The 16894-nt window shown below is 37.0% G+C and overlaps 1 protein-coding gene across 1 annotated transcript in view; it reads right to left on the minus strand.

Annotated features, from left to right (window-relative positions):
* LOC126473558 (leucine-rich repeat-containing protein 38-like) overlaps positions 1–16214 on the minus strand; it is a 36486-nt gene extending 20272 nt beyond the window's left edge. Inside the window, exons 1-3 of the mRNA XM_050100691.1 lie at positions 16062–16214; positions 15335–15581; positions 6126–6400 (exon numbers count right to left, since the gene is read on the minus strand). Coding sequence (XP_049956648.1) covers positions 6126–6400; positions 15335–15581; positions 16062–16063 — 524 coding nt within the window. The 5' untranslated portion in view covers positions 16064–16214. The remainder of the gene's footprint in view (positions 1–6125; positions 6401–15334; positions 15582–16061) is intronic.
* Positions 16215–16894: the final 680 nt, after the last annotated feature.

Consider the following 16894-nt stretch of genomic DNA (forward strand, 5'->3'; position numbering starts at 1 on the left):
TTTTTCTTGACTTCCGGAAGGCGTTCGATACAGTTCCGCACTGTCGCCTGATAAACAAAGTAAGAGCCTACGGAATATCAGACCAGCTGTGTGGCTGGATTGAAGAGTTTTTAGCAAACAGAACACAGCATGTTGTTATCAATGGAGAGACGTCTACAGACGTTAAAGTAACCTCTGGCGTGCCACAGGGGAGTGTTATGGGACCATTGCTTTTCACAATATATATAAATGACTTAGTAGATAGTGTCGGAAGTTCCATGCGGCTTTTCGCCGATGATGCTGTAGTATACAGAGAAGTTGCTGCATTAGAAAATTGTAGCGAAATACAGGAAGATCTGCAGCGGATAGGCACTTGGTGCAGGGAGTGGCAACTGACCCTTAACATAGACAAATGTAATGTATTGCGAATACATAGAAAGAAGGATCCTTTATTGTATGATTATATGATACCGGAACAAACACTGGTAGCAGTTACTTCTGTAAAATATCTGGGAGTATGCATACGGAACGATTTGAAGTGGAATGATCATATAAAAGTAATTGTTGGTAAGGCGGGTACCAGGTTGAGATTCATTGGGAGAGTGCTTAGAAAATGTAGTCCATCAACAAAGGAGGTGGCTTACAAAACACTCGTTCGACCTATACTTGAGTATTGCTCATCAGTGTGGGATCCGTACCAGGTCGGGTTGACGGAGGAGATAGAGAAGATCCAAAGAAGAGCGGCGCGTTTCGTCACTGGGTTATTTGGTAACCGTGATAGCGTTACGGAGATGTTTAATAAACTCAAGTGGCAGACTCTGCAAGAGAGGCGCTCTGCATCGCGGTGTAGCTTGCTCGCCAGGTTTCGAGAGGGTGCGTTTCTGGATGAGGTATCGAATATATTGCTTCCCCCTACTTATACTTCCCGAGGAGATCACGAATGTAAAATTAGAGAGATTAGAGCGCGCACGGAGGCTTTCAGACAGTCGTTCTTCCCGCGAACCATACGCGACTGGAACAGGAAAGGGAGGTAATGACAGTGGCACGTAAAGTGCCCTCCGCCACACACCGTTGGGTGGCTTGCGGAGTATCAATGTAGATGTAGATGTAGATGTACTGGGTTGGAAAGTCACATCGATGCACTTACTCCACTAAGGTTCCAAATTGGAGGCGTTTATGATGCACTGGATCAGATATCAGAAGAATTCTATGGTATGACTGCTCATGAAGCAACGTCACTTATGAATCAAATAAAAAATTATACCTTTCTCACTTCTCTGGTAATCTGGTAGACATTCTGCTTCGCATCAGTGTAGTCAGTAAGACCTGCCAGACCACTGACATAAATGTTTCTGAGGCCATGGAAATGCTTGAAAAAACATAAGCATATTTCGAGAACAGAAGAAAAGTTTGTGTCTTTCTTGATGGATTCCAAAGGATTGGCTACAGAATTAGAGCTAGAAGATCTCACGTTACCACAGATAAGTGTTTCCAGCGATGAAGTAAGAAGCCAATACACTTTACCTATGAAGGAAGGGATGCGACAATAGATGACCCAACAAAATGTTACAAGATTGAATTCTGATATTATCTTTTAGATATAGTAACCACATATTTGGATGAGAGATTCAGTCAACTGAAATCTCATTGTGATTATTTTGATTTTCTCTATGACATCGGCGAGCTGAAGAATGCACCTGCTGACAGCCTGGACACAAAGTGTAAAAACCTCGCAGCGATTTTGCAAGATCATGAGTCAAGCAACATTGATGGACTGGAGTTGAGGGAAGAACTAAAAGTGCTTTAAACATTTTTGAAACCTGGAATAGGTCCAGAAGAGACTCTGAAGTTTATCGGAAGACATAATTTTTGCCCTAATGTTAACATCACTCCGAGAATTCTCCTAACACTCCCAGTGACAGTTGCGAGTGGAGAGAGGAGTTTCTCAAAACTGAAATTGATAAAGACATACCTCCAATCAATGATGAGCCAAACTTGTTTCATTGATCTTGCAACAATATCGATGGAGCACGAGCTTGCAGAGGACTTCACACAGATCGTGTGAAAGAGTTTGCACAATCAAAAGTCAGGAAGATTCGATTTGTCTAGTATTTTTTCAGATTTTTATATTATGATCAGTGTCTTGGTTATTTACTGTGTTGTTTCTTATTTTGTTCAACATTAAATAGTTATTGTAAATATTATTGTTCAAACCAAATTATCATTAAATTGTAAGTATATTTTGTTTTCTCTTGAATACATTATCTGTTCACAACCACTGAAAAATGTTTATTTATGTTAACTGTAAGATCATGCCGCTGGGATTAGCCGAGTGGTCTAAGGCGCTGCAGTCATGGACCGTGCGGCTGGTCCCGGCAGAGGTTCAAATCGTCCTCCGGGCATGGGTGTGTGTGTTTGTCCTTAGTATAATTTAGGTTAAGTAGTGGTAAGCTTAGGGACTGATGACCTTAGCAGTTAAGTCCCATAAGATTTCACACACATTTGAACATTTTTGTAAATTCACAAGGCTTATTAAAATTAGCTAGATTTCTTCAATCAGGTTTGACTCCATTTTTGAGCTGTTTTGCACGAATCTGTAGAGAATGTCATCAATCAGTCACAATTTTTGTCTTTATTTCCCAGATATACATAGATTTCGGACACAGTGTGGCTATGGTCAGTGGTTTGAGTTATGTTTACATCTACACAGTCATGCTGAACTTAACTGTCAACATGACGGTTTAGATGTAAGCACATATTAAAAGCTTTGAGACTGGCCACTCAGTGGCCAGAACCTAGGTATATCTGAGAAGTAAAAACAAAAATTGTGATTGTTTGCTGACATTTTCTACAGATTTGTTTAAATAAAATTACACAACGTTTTGGGGAAAAAAAAATGGTGGGGGGGGGGGGGGGGGGGGGGCGACGAAATTTAGCAGCTCACATGGAGCAGCACTTGGGCTTGTGCCGGCCCTGATTCAAAGTATAACATACGGTATAATCATATGAGTAGCTGTTCTGTTTACTACAAGTGTAGTCCAAAAAGTCCCAGTGTGGATCGAAAGAAACAACCTACCTCAGTGAACCTTTTCTAATTTTCAATGTAGGCTCCCTTTACACCAATGCCCTTGGCCTGGTGATGTTCCAATGCTTCTAAAAAAAGTGTTCAATTCCTTTAGGCCTGCAAAATACCCATCAACTTTGTCTTTAACTGAAGAACTGACAGTCAATCATCATCCACAGAGGAAAATTTTGAGATTCAGGAAGAAATGAAAATATAATGGACCCAAATCAGGTGAATAAGAGGGGGATGTGACAGCAATCCGTATTTTAATTCAAACAATGAAAAATCCAGGATGTAATAATGACAATGTTATGAAAAGAACTGATTGCTACTCATCAGATAGAGGAGATGTTGAGTCACAGGTGTGTGCAACAAAAAGATTTCTAGACCACTAAGTGTTCGGGGGAAAGTCCTTCTTCTGAATTACACATTATACACACACACACACACACACACACACACACACACACACACATTCATGCAAATGCAACTCACACAAACATGACCACTGTCTCTGGCTGCTGAGACTGGACTGCGAGCAACAGAACGTGATGGGATAAGCAATTTGTGTGGTGGGGGTAAGGAGGAGTCTGGGTGGGGAGGTAGAGGGATATGCTTGTGGGTCCAGAGAGGAACAAAGTGGGAAGAGGGTAGGGCAGCTAGTTGCAGTCGGGAGGTTAGGTAGAGTATGGAGGAGGGGGGGAGGGGGAAGGAGAGAAGTAAATAGACTGTGAGTGGTGCGTTGGTGGAACAGAAGGGTGTGTAATGCTGGAGAGGGAACACTGAAGGGGATAGGTGGGTGAAGGACAGTGGCTAATGAAGGTTGAGGCCAGAAGGGTCATCTACTCAACCACAATTACTTCTCTTTTGAGGACATCTCATACAAACAAATCCACGGTATCGCAATGACACCCACATGTCTCCCCCCTATGCTGACTTGTTCATGGGCCATCTAGAGGAATGGTCTCTAACTACCCAGAATCCCAAACCCTCACCTGGTTCAGGCTGTCTACCCGCACGAATGGCCACTGATAAACTGTGGTCAAGGCACAGCTGGACCACCCAACTGCTGAGCATGCTCCCAGCACAGTCTTCGTCATTTTAGTGACTGTTTCACAACCTGTGCCTTCTGCATCCTTCCTACCAACATAAGATTTTCTGAATTGTGCAGGTGGGAACTCTCCCTGTGATGTACCTACCTCCCTGTAACCCTCCTGGCCGCAATCTTCGTTAGTCACTGTCCTTCACCCACCTATCTCCTTTGCTGTTCCCACTCCAGTAGTACACAGCCTACTATTCCATCAATGCACCCAAAGCCTTTTTACTTCTCTCCTTTTTCAACCCTCCCCACCCTCCACCTAACCTCCCGACTGCAATCAGCTGCATTACCCTCTCCCCATCTCCTCATCCCTGCATGCACCCACATGCAGCACTTTATCAACCCCCACCCTTACCCTGCTATCCCTTCCCTCTTCACCCCAACCTTCTCCTTATCCCCACCATCCAGACTGCTTCTCCCATTATGCACTGTTGCTCACAGTCTGTGCTCAGCAGGCAGAGACAGTGGTCATGTGTGTGTGTGTGAGATGCATTTGTGTGTATGTTGTCTAATTCAGAAGAAGGCCTTTCGACTGAAAGCTTACTTATCTAGCAGTCTTTTTGTTGCACTCGCCTGCTACTCAGCACCTCCACTGTGTGGTGAGTAGCAGTCTGTCCTTTTCATAATGTCTTAGTTCATGTATTTTTGTCATGAGAATAACATTTGTGTGTGGGTGTGCTTGATGAAACATGACTTTCTTCCTTGCCAAACCTGGCCTTTTTTTTTTACTGCAAAAAATCTTGTTGGTTGCTTTGAAAATGGTTCAACGTTGTTTGGACATTTTCATTCTGATGCATTTGTGATACTGTGTTAAGAATAGTGGCACCCATCTAGCAGATAATTTACTCATATACAATTCCACAGTTACAAAGCGATATGCCCATTCAGATGACATCCGTATAGCTTCAGCAATTTCTTGTACTTTCATTCAGTGATCGTTCATGATCATTTTATGCACTTTTGCAATAATTTATTGGGCAGTAGCACATCATGGCCGAGAGCTATGCAGATCATCATCTAACCTGTCCCTATCAAATTTAAACTAGCTCAAATTCAAACTAGTTTGTCCACTTGCCCACAATTTAATATAAAGGAGAAGAGCCCCCTGTGTTTTGAAAATTGACATGAATTTCCTTTGCTTTCAAACATTTCTTTAGAAAGTATTTAATCACTGCTCGAATCTCAATTTTTTCCATCATCGCAAATCACTACATGGAAACAACAGAGTGATATCCACACCATGGATTTTACCCAGAGCACTGACACATCACATTTTTATTCATATAAGGATGACCTATTATGTTGTGGGCACTTGTGCTGACATGTGGTTGTGATTCCATGAACTTTTCAAATTGCCCTCATATCATAAGGTAATAACAAGGAAGGCACTCATATTCCAAAGCGGGAAAAACCTAAAATCTTGAAAAACCTTTCCTACTAAGCGATAAAATTTGTTAATAATCTTCAATGATAACTTAAATGACTGAAATAACACATAACTTTTAGAAAAGCTTTTAAACAGTGTTTAATGGAAACTCGTTTTATTTGGATCAAGAGTAAGTCTGCATGATTGTGTGTAACTAAATGGAGAAGAACTGCTGAACAAATTAAAAGGTGATAAACCTTATGTGGATATCAGGCATCTTTTATAAAATGTGCTTTGTTTGTATTGCATAAAAAAGTAACAATCAACCCAAAATTGAAATCATTTGAGTTCATTTACTCATATAACTGTGGAAATTTCTGTGTATGACTTCTGTATATGTGTTGATAAACAATCATGTGTGATCTTTTAATCCAATAAATATTGTTTATAATTATTAGAAAAATATAAATATGCACAGACTTAAATTTTGTGAACTGACAAAAACCATGCAAAGTAAACTGTTAATAGACAAATTCTAATAAGCCATTTCAGGTCTTGTATTTGGTCATTTTTGTTTCCTTCACTTCTAATTGAAATGACTGTTACCTTTAACATACCTCTTAAGTGAGGAAAGTGGGGCCAGCATTTCGACGTCCAGTGTCTCAATCTTATTCCGATCCAGGGTAAGAATTTCAAGAGATGTTGTGGTCCTTACAGCCAGTGGTATTTCTGTGAGTTCATTTGCCCACAAATCCAAGTTCTTCAGCCAAAGCAAGCCAGCAAAAAGGTTGTTTGGCAATGATTTTAAATTATTCCAACCCATTGATATCCACTCTATATATGGGTTTCCAGAAAACAGATTCCCTGGCAGATGTGTGTTTACTCCATTTACCTGTATCAAATGTGAGCAGTTACAAAATTATAAATTGTGGCACATAGTATTTCCAAACACAATGGTACAATAAATAATTCATTTTTTATTATCAGCATCTCCTCTATATCATGAGTAGCAACTTTCCTTTTCATAATATTGTTACACATTTTATTATATGCATGATCTTTAACTTGACTTAAGAGAGGGGTATGGAGGGCAAAGGATGAGATGAAAGAAATCTTGCCCTGATTGCAGACTGCTGTGGGAAAATTAGGGGCACAAGCAACACACCTGTGCTTTTTGCTTCATAGCAAACTGCTACAAAAGCTGAAATGACACCAAGAAGTTAACAAAGGTTTAAGTGTTTATTAACTGCAAAAGAAACTGCCTTATATATTGGAATGTTAAGTAATTATACACACTGTAGCAAATTAAATATCACTGAAATGAAATAATAATAATAAACAATAGCTATTACACTGTTACTGAACACAGTTTTGTTTGGTAGCTATGATTTGCAGTGGCCAGTGGTAGATATAATTTGCAGTGGCCATGCATAAAATGACGCCAGCCAGAAGTACCTCGAATGTGAATCCTATGTGTTTCGGACAAGTAATGGTAAGTCTCCATATTAGTGTTGTGTTGCAAAACCGTCGAACAGTGTTTACATTTCAGTAGCACATTAGATGGATATGCCGTATTCGAAGAATATTTACTTATTTGCATGATATACGAGAGAGAATTGTCGGAGCATGTGCTTTGATAAGTGCTGAAGTGATAAGCAATACCACTTAATCCATGATAAGAAGATTGCAGCACTGCATTGATACCAATGGTCATCACTTCGAAAACCTTCTGCAAATGGTTGATCATGCCACCTTTGTGACTTTTGTTGACCTTCTAAGATCTTACTGTTACACATCAATGGATTCATCTTGATAGCCGTTATCAGAAAATAGGTACCAAACTATAGAATCCCATTTAAAAAAACAAAGTTGACCTTCATATCTCTGAAGCAACCCCACCTAGCAACAAAAAACCAATGTCATATTATGGCCCCTGTTGTCCCATGCAACATTTGTCCCAAAACTTTTCAGCTCCTATCATAATTTCAGAGTTATTCTTGGTGGTAATAGTTAGTGACTCATCCTGTATGCAGTAGAATCATCTGTGAGTAGTCTCACAATATTGTAAGCAGTAACAGTCCTACAACACATCTTTAGTGTACTCCTGTACACATCTGTTAATTTTGCCCCATTAAATCTAATCTAAAAAAAAAAGAACATGTTGCATTCAATAAACAACATTTTTGAACAAAACTAACAAAATTACTACTGAAGTTTAAAATGAACAACATTGCAATATGTGGAGACAACAGTAAATAATCAAAATTCCAACAAACAATGGAAAATCCAGGATGCAATAATTACAATGTTGTGAAAAGGATAGATTGCTACTAACCATACAGCACAGATGTTAAGTCACAGACAGGCATGACAAAAAGGCCATTATACACATAAGCTTTCAGCCAGAGGGCCTACTTCCAAACTAGACATCACACACACACACACACACACACACACACACACACACACACACACAGTCACAAACATAGCTCACACACGTGTCCAACATCTCTGCTATAAGGAGAGTAACAATCTATCCTTTTCATAATATTGCCGAAAACAAAACAATATTAAAAGAAGCATTATTACAGTGTAATATAAAAATAATAGTAAATGTACCCACAAGACTGACTGATAGAAGCCAGACATTCATTGATATTGTTATCACCATTATTGATAATAGTGACTGTGGTGTAAAAGTTCTGCAAACAATAATCTCCACACATTATGGGTTTATGTGTTACATTTACAAAAATAGGAGCTCTATAACAAAAACAATGGTACAAAAGAGAGAAATCAGAGTTATAAAACAATAAAAAACGACAGTTTTAAAATTACACTGAGGTAGGAAAAGTCGTACTAAACCTGTTCGAGCACAAGGCACAACTGAGAAGTAAGATTCATTTCCTAGCACACTAATGTGCCATTTTCAAGTTGCATTCCAAAAACAACCTCTCAGAAAAAGCAAGGTCACCATAGACAATGGATTACCAAAGAAATAATCAAAGTCGAATATAAACCAAGGGAATTACATCCTTTAGTCAGGCACTTTATCATATGCCAAGATTTTTTGTTTGCAGATGATAAACACAAACATGACAGCAAACAGCGTCAACTACATTTTAAAAACGTTGGTTAATGATATATTCATAGATGCAAATAAATGATTCCTAGCCAAATGTTGTCAGATGTAGGTAATATAAAAATTTTAAAAAAAGCTAACACACTTCATTTAGGCCCTTTCATTCCATAATGCATACAGATTCATTTGTTGGGGATAGCTCATCAAACCAACCTAAAGTTTTCCAAGTCCAAAAGTGTGTAATATGATCATACAGTGTAAGCTTTAATGGCTGCTACAGACATTGCTTAAAACTTTCAGGCTAACTGGCTATGTTCACTGTATAAAAATGTTAGGAGAAAGTTTTGTACATCAGCCATGGCCTATTAGCCTGGAAGTTTTAAGTGGTGTGTATGAGTTATTGCTTGTGTGAAAACAGAAATTACCTGCAGAGGGAGTGCGCTCATGAGACTTTTAGCGCTGTTCACAACTCTATGATGCAACTCTGGGAAGTCAGAGCCTAGGTTTTCACAGAATCCTTGAAGTCTCTGGTTGAAGCCTTTCACTTAACTCAGAACTGGAAGGCCATGATCAGTTCTGTGGACAATGCTGCAAATTGTGAGCTTTGTTGAAATTCCTACCTGTCTTCAGCAAAGTATTTGAAGTTGTGCTGCTGACACAACTTAGTGACTATTTCTTGAAAAATAAGTTCCTAACAGACACACAACATGGATTCCGAAATGATCATAGTACTATCACAGCAATTACGGAATTTCTTCACAAAATGTATGGTGCCTTTGATCAAGGAATGCAAACAGCTGGCATATTTCTAGACCTCACTAAAGCCTTTGACTCAGTAAACCATGAGTTACTTTTAAGTAAACTTGAGTCATACAATGTAAATGCTGCATCCATGCAATTGCTGGCTACATATTTATTTAACCGCAAGCAGTGTACAAAGCTGACTTACAAAATCAATAATCAGATCATTAATTTCCAGTCCAAATATGAGACAGTCACACAAGGTGTACCCCAGGGCTCAATTTTGGGCCCTTTCCTTTTCCTAGTGTTCATAAATGATATAGAGCAACCTTTCAACTCCCAATTGGTAACCTATGCAGACGATACATCACTGTTATTTCTTGGTAAACAAAATGATGAGTTAACGTTGGTAGCAACTGAGGGCCTACGTCAAATAACTACTTATTTCCAAGATCAAGGTTTGAAAGTTAATATCAGTAAATCTCAGTTATTGCCATTTAAACTTACAAACTCACACCAAACCTCTATCAGTGACATAGGTGGAATTGAAGTAGTGGACACAGAAGGCTGCAGATTTCTAGGTATTCACCTAGATGAAAATCTAAGATGGGTAAGCCATGTCAAATTTTTATGCAATAAAATCAGCAGTTCATTACATCTAATCAGCCAGTTATCAAAAGTAGTCCCACATCAGACATTAAAAACAATTTATTATGGAACCATTTTTGCACAGATTAATTACGGGATAGAGATATGGGGTTGTGCTGCCGACATACGTATGAACAGAATATTAACCCTACAGAAAAGAGCAATCAGAATTATCCATGGATTAGGGTATAGAGATTCATGCAGGGAAATCTTTGTTCATCATAAATACCTCACAGTCTACTCATTGTATCTTTACAAATTAATTATATTTTTTGTGAGACATCAAAACAAAGCCACAAAGTGCTCTGATATGCATGCCTATAATACAAGAAATAAAGGCTGCTACTACAGACAAAGAACAAAATTAAAAACAACAGGCCATAGTCCATGCATTAGTGGTCAAATATGGTACAGAAGATTACCGAGCTCTATAAGGTGCCACAAAGGGAACTTATTCAAAGTGAAGCTGAAATATTTCTTGATTGACAAGTGTTTATATTCTTTAAGTGTCTGTATATGTGTGGATGGATATGTGTGTGTGTGCGAGTGTATACCCGTCCTTTTTTCCCCCTAAAGTAAGTCTTTCCGCTCCCGGGATTGAAATGACTCCTTACCCTCTCCCTTAAAACCCTCATCCTTTCGTCTTTCCCTCTCCTTCCTTCTTTCCTGATGAGGCAACAGTTTGTTGCGAAAGCTTGAATTTTGTGTGTATGTTTGTGTTTGTTTGTGTGTCTGTCGACCTGCCAGCACTTTCATTTGGTAAGTCACATCATCTTTGTTTATATATACATATATATAGTTGTGTAAAATCTGAATATTTGTAATAGGTACGATGTAACACCCAATATTGTGCCTTATTAGGTACAATGGTACATTTGTATCATGTATATGTAATCACATATGTATATATGACTGTACTAAAATTCTATGACGTTTGCAAAAGACACCAGTTGGTGTCTCCATGCAAAAAAAAAAAAAAAATACAATAAATAAATAAATGAACATGACTGGTCTTCTCAATCTTGTCTGCCAGTTGCTGGAATATTCTAAGTGTGGCGTCAAAGCCCAGATCACAGCTTTGTTCATTCCATCTGCTATACTTATCAAATGGCTGGTGGTGCTGTCTCTTTAACATGTTGAATGAGGCCTTCAGAAATACACATTCAATGCATAGGGTGATCCTTTCTAACTGTTGCTAACATTTCTCTTAGGGGTCCCTGTTTTTTGTAAGTTCATACTTCTAATGATTAACAGAAAAAAACCTACTATGCTTGCTTTCCCTTGAAATGGGAATTTGTTTAGCATATAGATCAGTTTATTCAATATGAATAATGCTGTGGTGAGACTAAAGATACACAAATTAGATTGTTTGATTTTGGGTTTCATATGGCATGAAGTGCCACCTGGTAGATGAGGTTGCTTGTTCTCTAGTTTTGGTTCCTATGAAATACAGACAGCAAAAGAGACAGTCAAATCTTATAGGATGAAGACCTTAGAAACATGATTACAAATTACATACTTTAAGACTTGTACTGAAGTTACAGTTTCCACAGAAAGAAAATGCAGTTTATTTCTGCAAAAGAAACATAGAGTTTGCTAGTTGTGGATAGGAAAAGGCACATCTTGTGAATTCTTTATCAGTTATTTGAGACCAGTGATGTAAGATTGTAAAAATTCTGGCCACTTTTGGCATATTTTATCAAAATACAAGAGGGGTCTCCTTGTCCACGGTGCACTACCTAGAGATAAGTGCAGATTTCATGGGAGAGGAACAACTCATTATACATACAGACAGAATGTGAAGTTGTTCTACTGTTGATAATCAAGTTAGGGGGAACATTTTCAACAGAGTGCAGAGAATGATATTAATGATATGTTTTTAAGTAAATATTTGTCCATCAAAAGCTGTGTTCTATTGCATAATGGCATTTAATGGCGTTATATTAAGAGGACTTTAACGAGAGTTGGGCCAGTAGTGCCTAGAGACCAGCAGATATATGTAAAGTTTTCTTAATTTGTTAAGATTGTGCTTTTGTTCCTTGTGGATGTAGAAATAGATGTAGGTTGTGGTGTGCTACACAACCTATAGGCTAGCATTTCCCTACACAAATATGCCTGCAGCAGCTGCACCCCCAACAAATCTGGCTGAAAAGTTGGTGGTTAAAAGTAGGCTGTTGTCAATCATGTAGACTACACTAAATTTACAGTTCAGCCAGTTTACTTGCACTGAGATGTTGAATGAACTATTGTTAACAACCAGATTGAGTCTCATCTAATTAAATTATGCACAGAAAAATGGATACCCATATACTAAACTCAGCTGATGTTCTATAATGTGATTGTTCGAGTGCAGTAAACTAACATTTTTTACAAAATTAACACAATCCGAAATTAAAACTCTTAATTCACTGTCTTTCAGATCCATCCTTAAAATAGATATGAACAAAATGTGCACAGGATTATCATTTGGAAATAACACAGTTCACAGTGTGATCCTATTGTCATAGCGAGCAATATTGAAGTTTGACACAGTCCATAATAATAATTACACACTCTATGTCCCATTAAGCAATTAGAACAGTTACTGGATAATTGAATGAACTCCTGGACATGAAATCTAGACAAATCACATTACATTTTCTCACTTTTAATTTATACTGCATCGTCTGTGGTACATTTTCCCATACTGGCTACTTTCAAATTCACCAGTCTGACCTTACATGGCTTACAACAAGCTTCCTTAATCAAAACTGAAATTAGCTACTGCTGTTTATTAGATTTTCGTAAATTACAATTAAAGATTTGCACTTCTGAGTAACTGAATATCAGAGGGAGATTCATTTTAAAAAGGATTTACTGGATAGTTTGTCTAAATATGGGATTCTATTTCCGTAATAATGTTTTGACTAAGGATCTTAATTACTCTGGAACTAAATGAATGCAAGAGTGCCAACATATTTTTGTCACAGATTGTATGAATGTTTTAGTTATTTGTGTAGCTTTTTCACCTACTTCATCAGGAAGTTAGTACTTGAGTATATGTTTACAAAGGAACAATGAGAATGAAATCCGAAATTACTGGTATTTTGTAATTAACATGGTTTGTAGGCAAACTAATTACACTTATGGATTCTAAATAACCAAAAGAAGGAAGCAAAGCAGACAATAAAGTTAAGTTGAATAAGCCCTGAGTCAATATTTGAAATATTTATAATATTTTGTAGTCAGTACATGGGTGGGATATGAGCTCCCAATCCTGAAGGCAGACATTAGTAATTTTCAAAACTTTTCCATGATTTCTTATTGATCTGTTACTGTGTGGGACCAGTGATAAATGAGAATAAAATATAACAATGAACACAATCGACTTTTGACAATTAATGTAATGGGATAGATAAAAAATCTACTCACCAAGTGGTGCCAGTACATACACATAAAAGAAGGTTATAATTAGGCAAGTTTTCAGAGCCAGTGGCTCCTTCTTCAAGCAAAAGAGGTGAAAGGGAAGGAAGAGGGGTGAAGGAAAATGACTGAAGATGTCTAGGAAAAGGGGTAGATTTCAGAAAAATCACCCAGAACCCTGGATCAGAGGTAAGTCTCTGCTACCCTGTGGTTCTGGGTTACTTTTCCAAAATCTACCCCTTTTCCTAGACCTCTCCAGTCCTTTTCCTTCATCCATCTTCCTTCCACTTCAACTCTTTGCCTGAAGAAAGAGACACTGACTCTAAAAGCTTGCATAATTATAACCTTCTTCTATGTGTGTGTCCTGCCGCCGCTTGGTGGGTAAACTTTTTATCTATCCAATTACCTTAACTGAGAATAAATTATGACAGTTAAGAAATGATTCGACAATCACACTAGGTCTCTCAGTGAACAATCTAGCATCTTTCCACTGGGAATGACAGTATAAAGCTTGACTCCATTTCATATGTTGACAAGGTTGATTATATGGAGAATACCCAAATATCAACATATGGTCTGATTCGTAATTTGTATCTGAAGGTAATATCAATAATAGCTATCATCAAAGATATTGTTTTACTGCATCCACATTTCGAAAGACTAAATTGACAACTTACACATTTGCCAGGAATGCAGGTACTATAAAGAGTGCTTTTAGTTTTGCAGTCACATTATTCAGTTGCTGTTTAAGTACTACTGCAAACTTAGAATTTACAGGAGTTCTCTGATAATTTTCAGAGGATAACAGTTATAAGCATCCTATTATCTGAGTCCTATTTTTACAGTTAATTTCTCTCATTATTTACCTTTGTTGTCTTTGCCTCTTATTTGCAACTTTACCTATTCAATTCTAGTTTTTTGGACTGAGACCCAGTACAATAATTACCATACTAAGATTTACTAAATGTGAATATTACTTAGACAGAAAAGGAACCAATTAGAATAACTGTAATATAAAAATATATCATTCTTTCTTATAATATTTTCAAGCACTACAGTTTTCAGGAAGGTCTCTTGTTTTTGAAGACAATAAAACAAACTGGCATATTTAATACATAATTTTGAAATATTGAGAAGTTCCAAGTTTCCTGAACAATGTTGACAAATTTCTAAAAAATCTGTTGTATCATTACAATGAATTTCATCAAGTTATAAGTCGATTCCACTATTTTGATAAAATGTATATTTTTCTTAATGGCAGGTGGAATTTTACTGTTTGTAACAAATATACAATTTTTCAGTATAATTTTACAAACAATATTAGTCTTTGTGCCAAAATGTACAACAAAAGTTTCTCTTTTTCAATGTTTTCCCTCACTTAATACTTCCAACTGTTCAGAATCACTTTCCCTTCAGAACAATCCACAACATGTTAAACAAGAAATTGAGAATCTCTATAAAGTCAAACAATACTTAAAACTGCTCTTTATAGGAATTATCTGGTTATCTAGATTCAAGAATTGAAGATTCTGTTACATGCATGTCAACTAACAGTGTTCATTGTAATTAGGCTTCTTTCCTTGCAGGATAGATAACTGTTGACATATGATAAATATCAGTGTTTGTATGTTGATATTAAACTAGTGATAGGAAGTACAAACATGAAAGCAACTCCCCCCCACCCCCACCCCCCCTAAAAAAAAGTGAGCGACAGTTTACAATAGTTCAATTATAGTTATTTATTAATGCAGTGTCTAGCTGCTGCTTCATTGTTTAAGTGTGTAAGTTACTGATTCCACATTCCAATATGATGTATAATTTAACACTTTTTTAATTTTATGATCTATGTTGTTATTATTTGCTATACAAAATATAATACAATTAGCACTGTCATAACACAACTTGAATCAATTTGTTACAAAATGTGTAGATATGGTTGTACTCAATACTTACTTTTCGCATGATAAGTTTTGTCAGGTTTTCAAAACGATGGAAAGTCTCTTCATTTAAAAGCAGTGGATTTCCTGAGACAAGGAGCATTTGGACTTCATGGGGAACACAGTCAGGCACAGATGTTAAGTTACGGTACTCGCAGTTTGCTGTGTGACCGCTAGGACTCACATCACATATACAGCCCCCATCATCAACAGTATTACTCCCAGCAGAGAGTACGGCCAAGAACAGTATCAACAGGTGCTTCCTACATTATAAAAAATATTAATGTTACACTTCTAAGCAACTTAAGTCTAAGTTTGTTAATGTGATGATAAAAAATCCATTTGTCAATAATAATGGTGAAATCGTATTTCAATGAGTTCATATGTTTACCACATGCACCATACAGATGAATGGAGAATATAACGACAATGTCTTTAGTCTGTATTAAACACACAATCTTCACTTTTTTATTCATAATATTTTGTGCAAGGATAAACAGCAGTGTAACATTTAAAGCAAATAATTGTGTATTCTATTACAGCTGTATCCTATTCAATTATTTCAAGTATCACATGCACATATGTAAGTCACTTTTATGACACTTTTATTAAATCAGAAGACTGAATTATAAGCTACTCTTAAATTCACAGCAAAATTGTGCAAAGAAAGTGAGAAAAACAAAGGGATGGGTGCAATAATCATCAGAATTTATTGAAAACTCTAATCTCTATAACGTACTTACATCTTAAGTGATGTTGCTAACTATCCAGATTCTATAATAACAATACTGTGTGAAGCACAGGACTTTTATCTAGACAGGCGCCATGAGAGATAAGAAAGGTTATCCAAACAGTAGCTGGTTTTCCCCTCTTATAAAACAAAAATTAAAATGACCTAAAAACAAGGATGCTTCATTCCACGAAATACTCATGCATTGGAAATTCCTGATATTTCAAGTAGCCAACAAACAACATTTGCTGTTGGGATAAATTACTAGTACTTCTTCATTTTATTGTATGGATTATGATAAGTGGCCAAGAGAAACTTTGCCTTCTGGGAAATGATAATTTCATTTCTGCAAAGCTGAATAATTATTCTATCAATCGTTGATTATAAGTAATCCATTTTATTTATTTATTAAATGAAGAGTGGAGATAGTTACTTCTTATTTACTAAGCAAAATGCTTACTGGGTAGTTTACTTAGTTACCATTTAAATGACATGAAAACTCATGTTTTGTTGTGTTTATTGTTTTGTTGTCAGAAGTTTAACCAAATGTTTTCCCCCTTGTATTTGCTACAGAGAGTTATGAGACTACCTCAGACAATGAAATTTTCCAATCATGATTACCAACCAGCAGCTTCTTAGCTGAATTTAATTTGAAGTTTAAACTGTTTTTCTTCAGTAAAAGGTACTGATCGCACACTTTAACTTGGCACCTGTAAGGAGGAATTCTAGAACCAGAAGTTATCATCAGCTTATAGTACATTAGCTACTTGGAGAAGCCCCACCTCCTTCTTCCAGGTCAGCCTGTTTTCATCTTGTAAAAGGAATGAACATGTAACAGTTTAATGT

This window comes from Schistocerca serialis, chromosome 4, assembly GCF_023864345.2.
Source record: "Schistocerca serialis cubense isolate TAMUIC-IGC-003099 chromosome 4, iqSchSeri2.2, whole genome shotgun sequence".
Classification (NCBI taxonomy): domain Eukaryota; kingdom Metazoa; phylum Arthropoda; class Insecta; order Orthoptera; family Acrididae; genus Schistocerca; species Schistocerca serialis.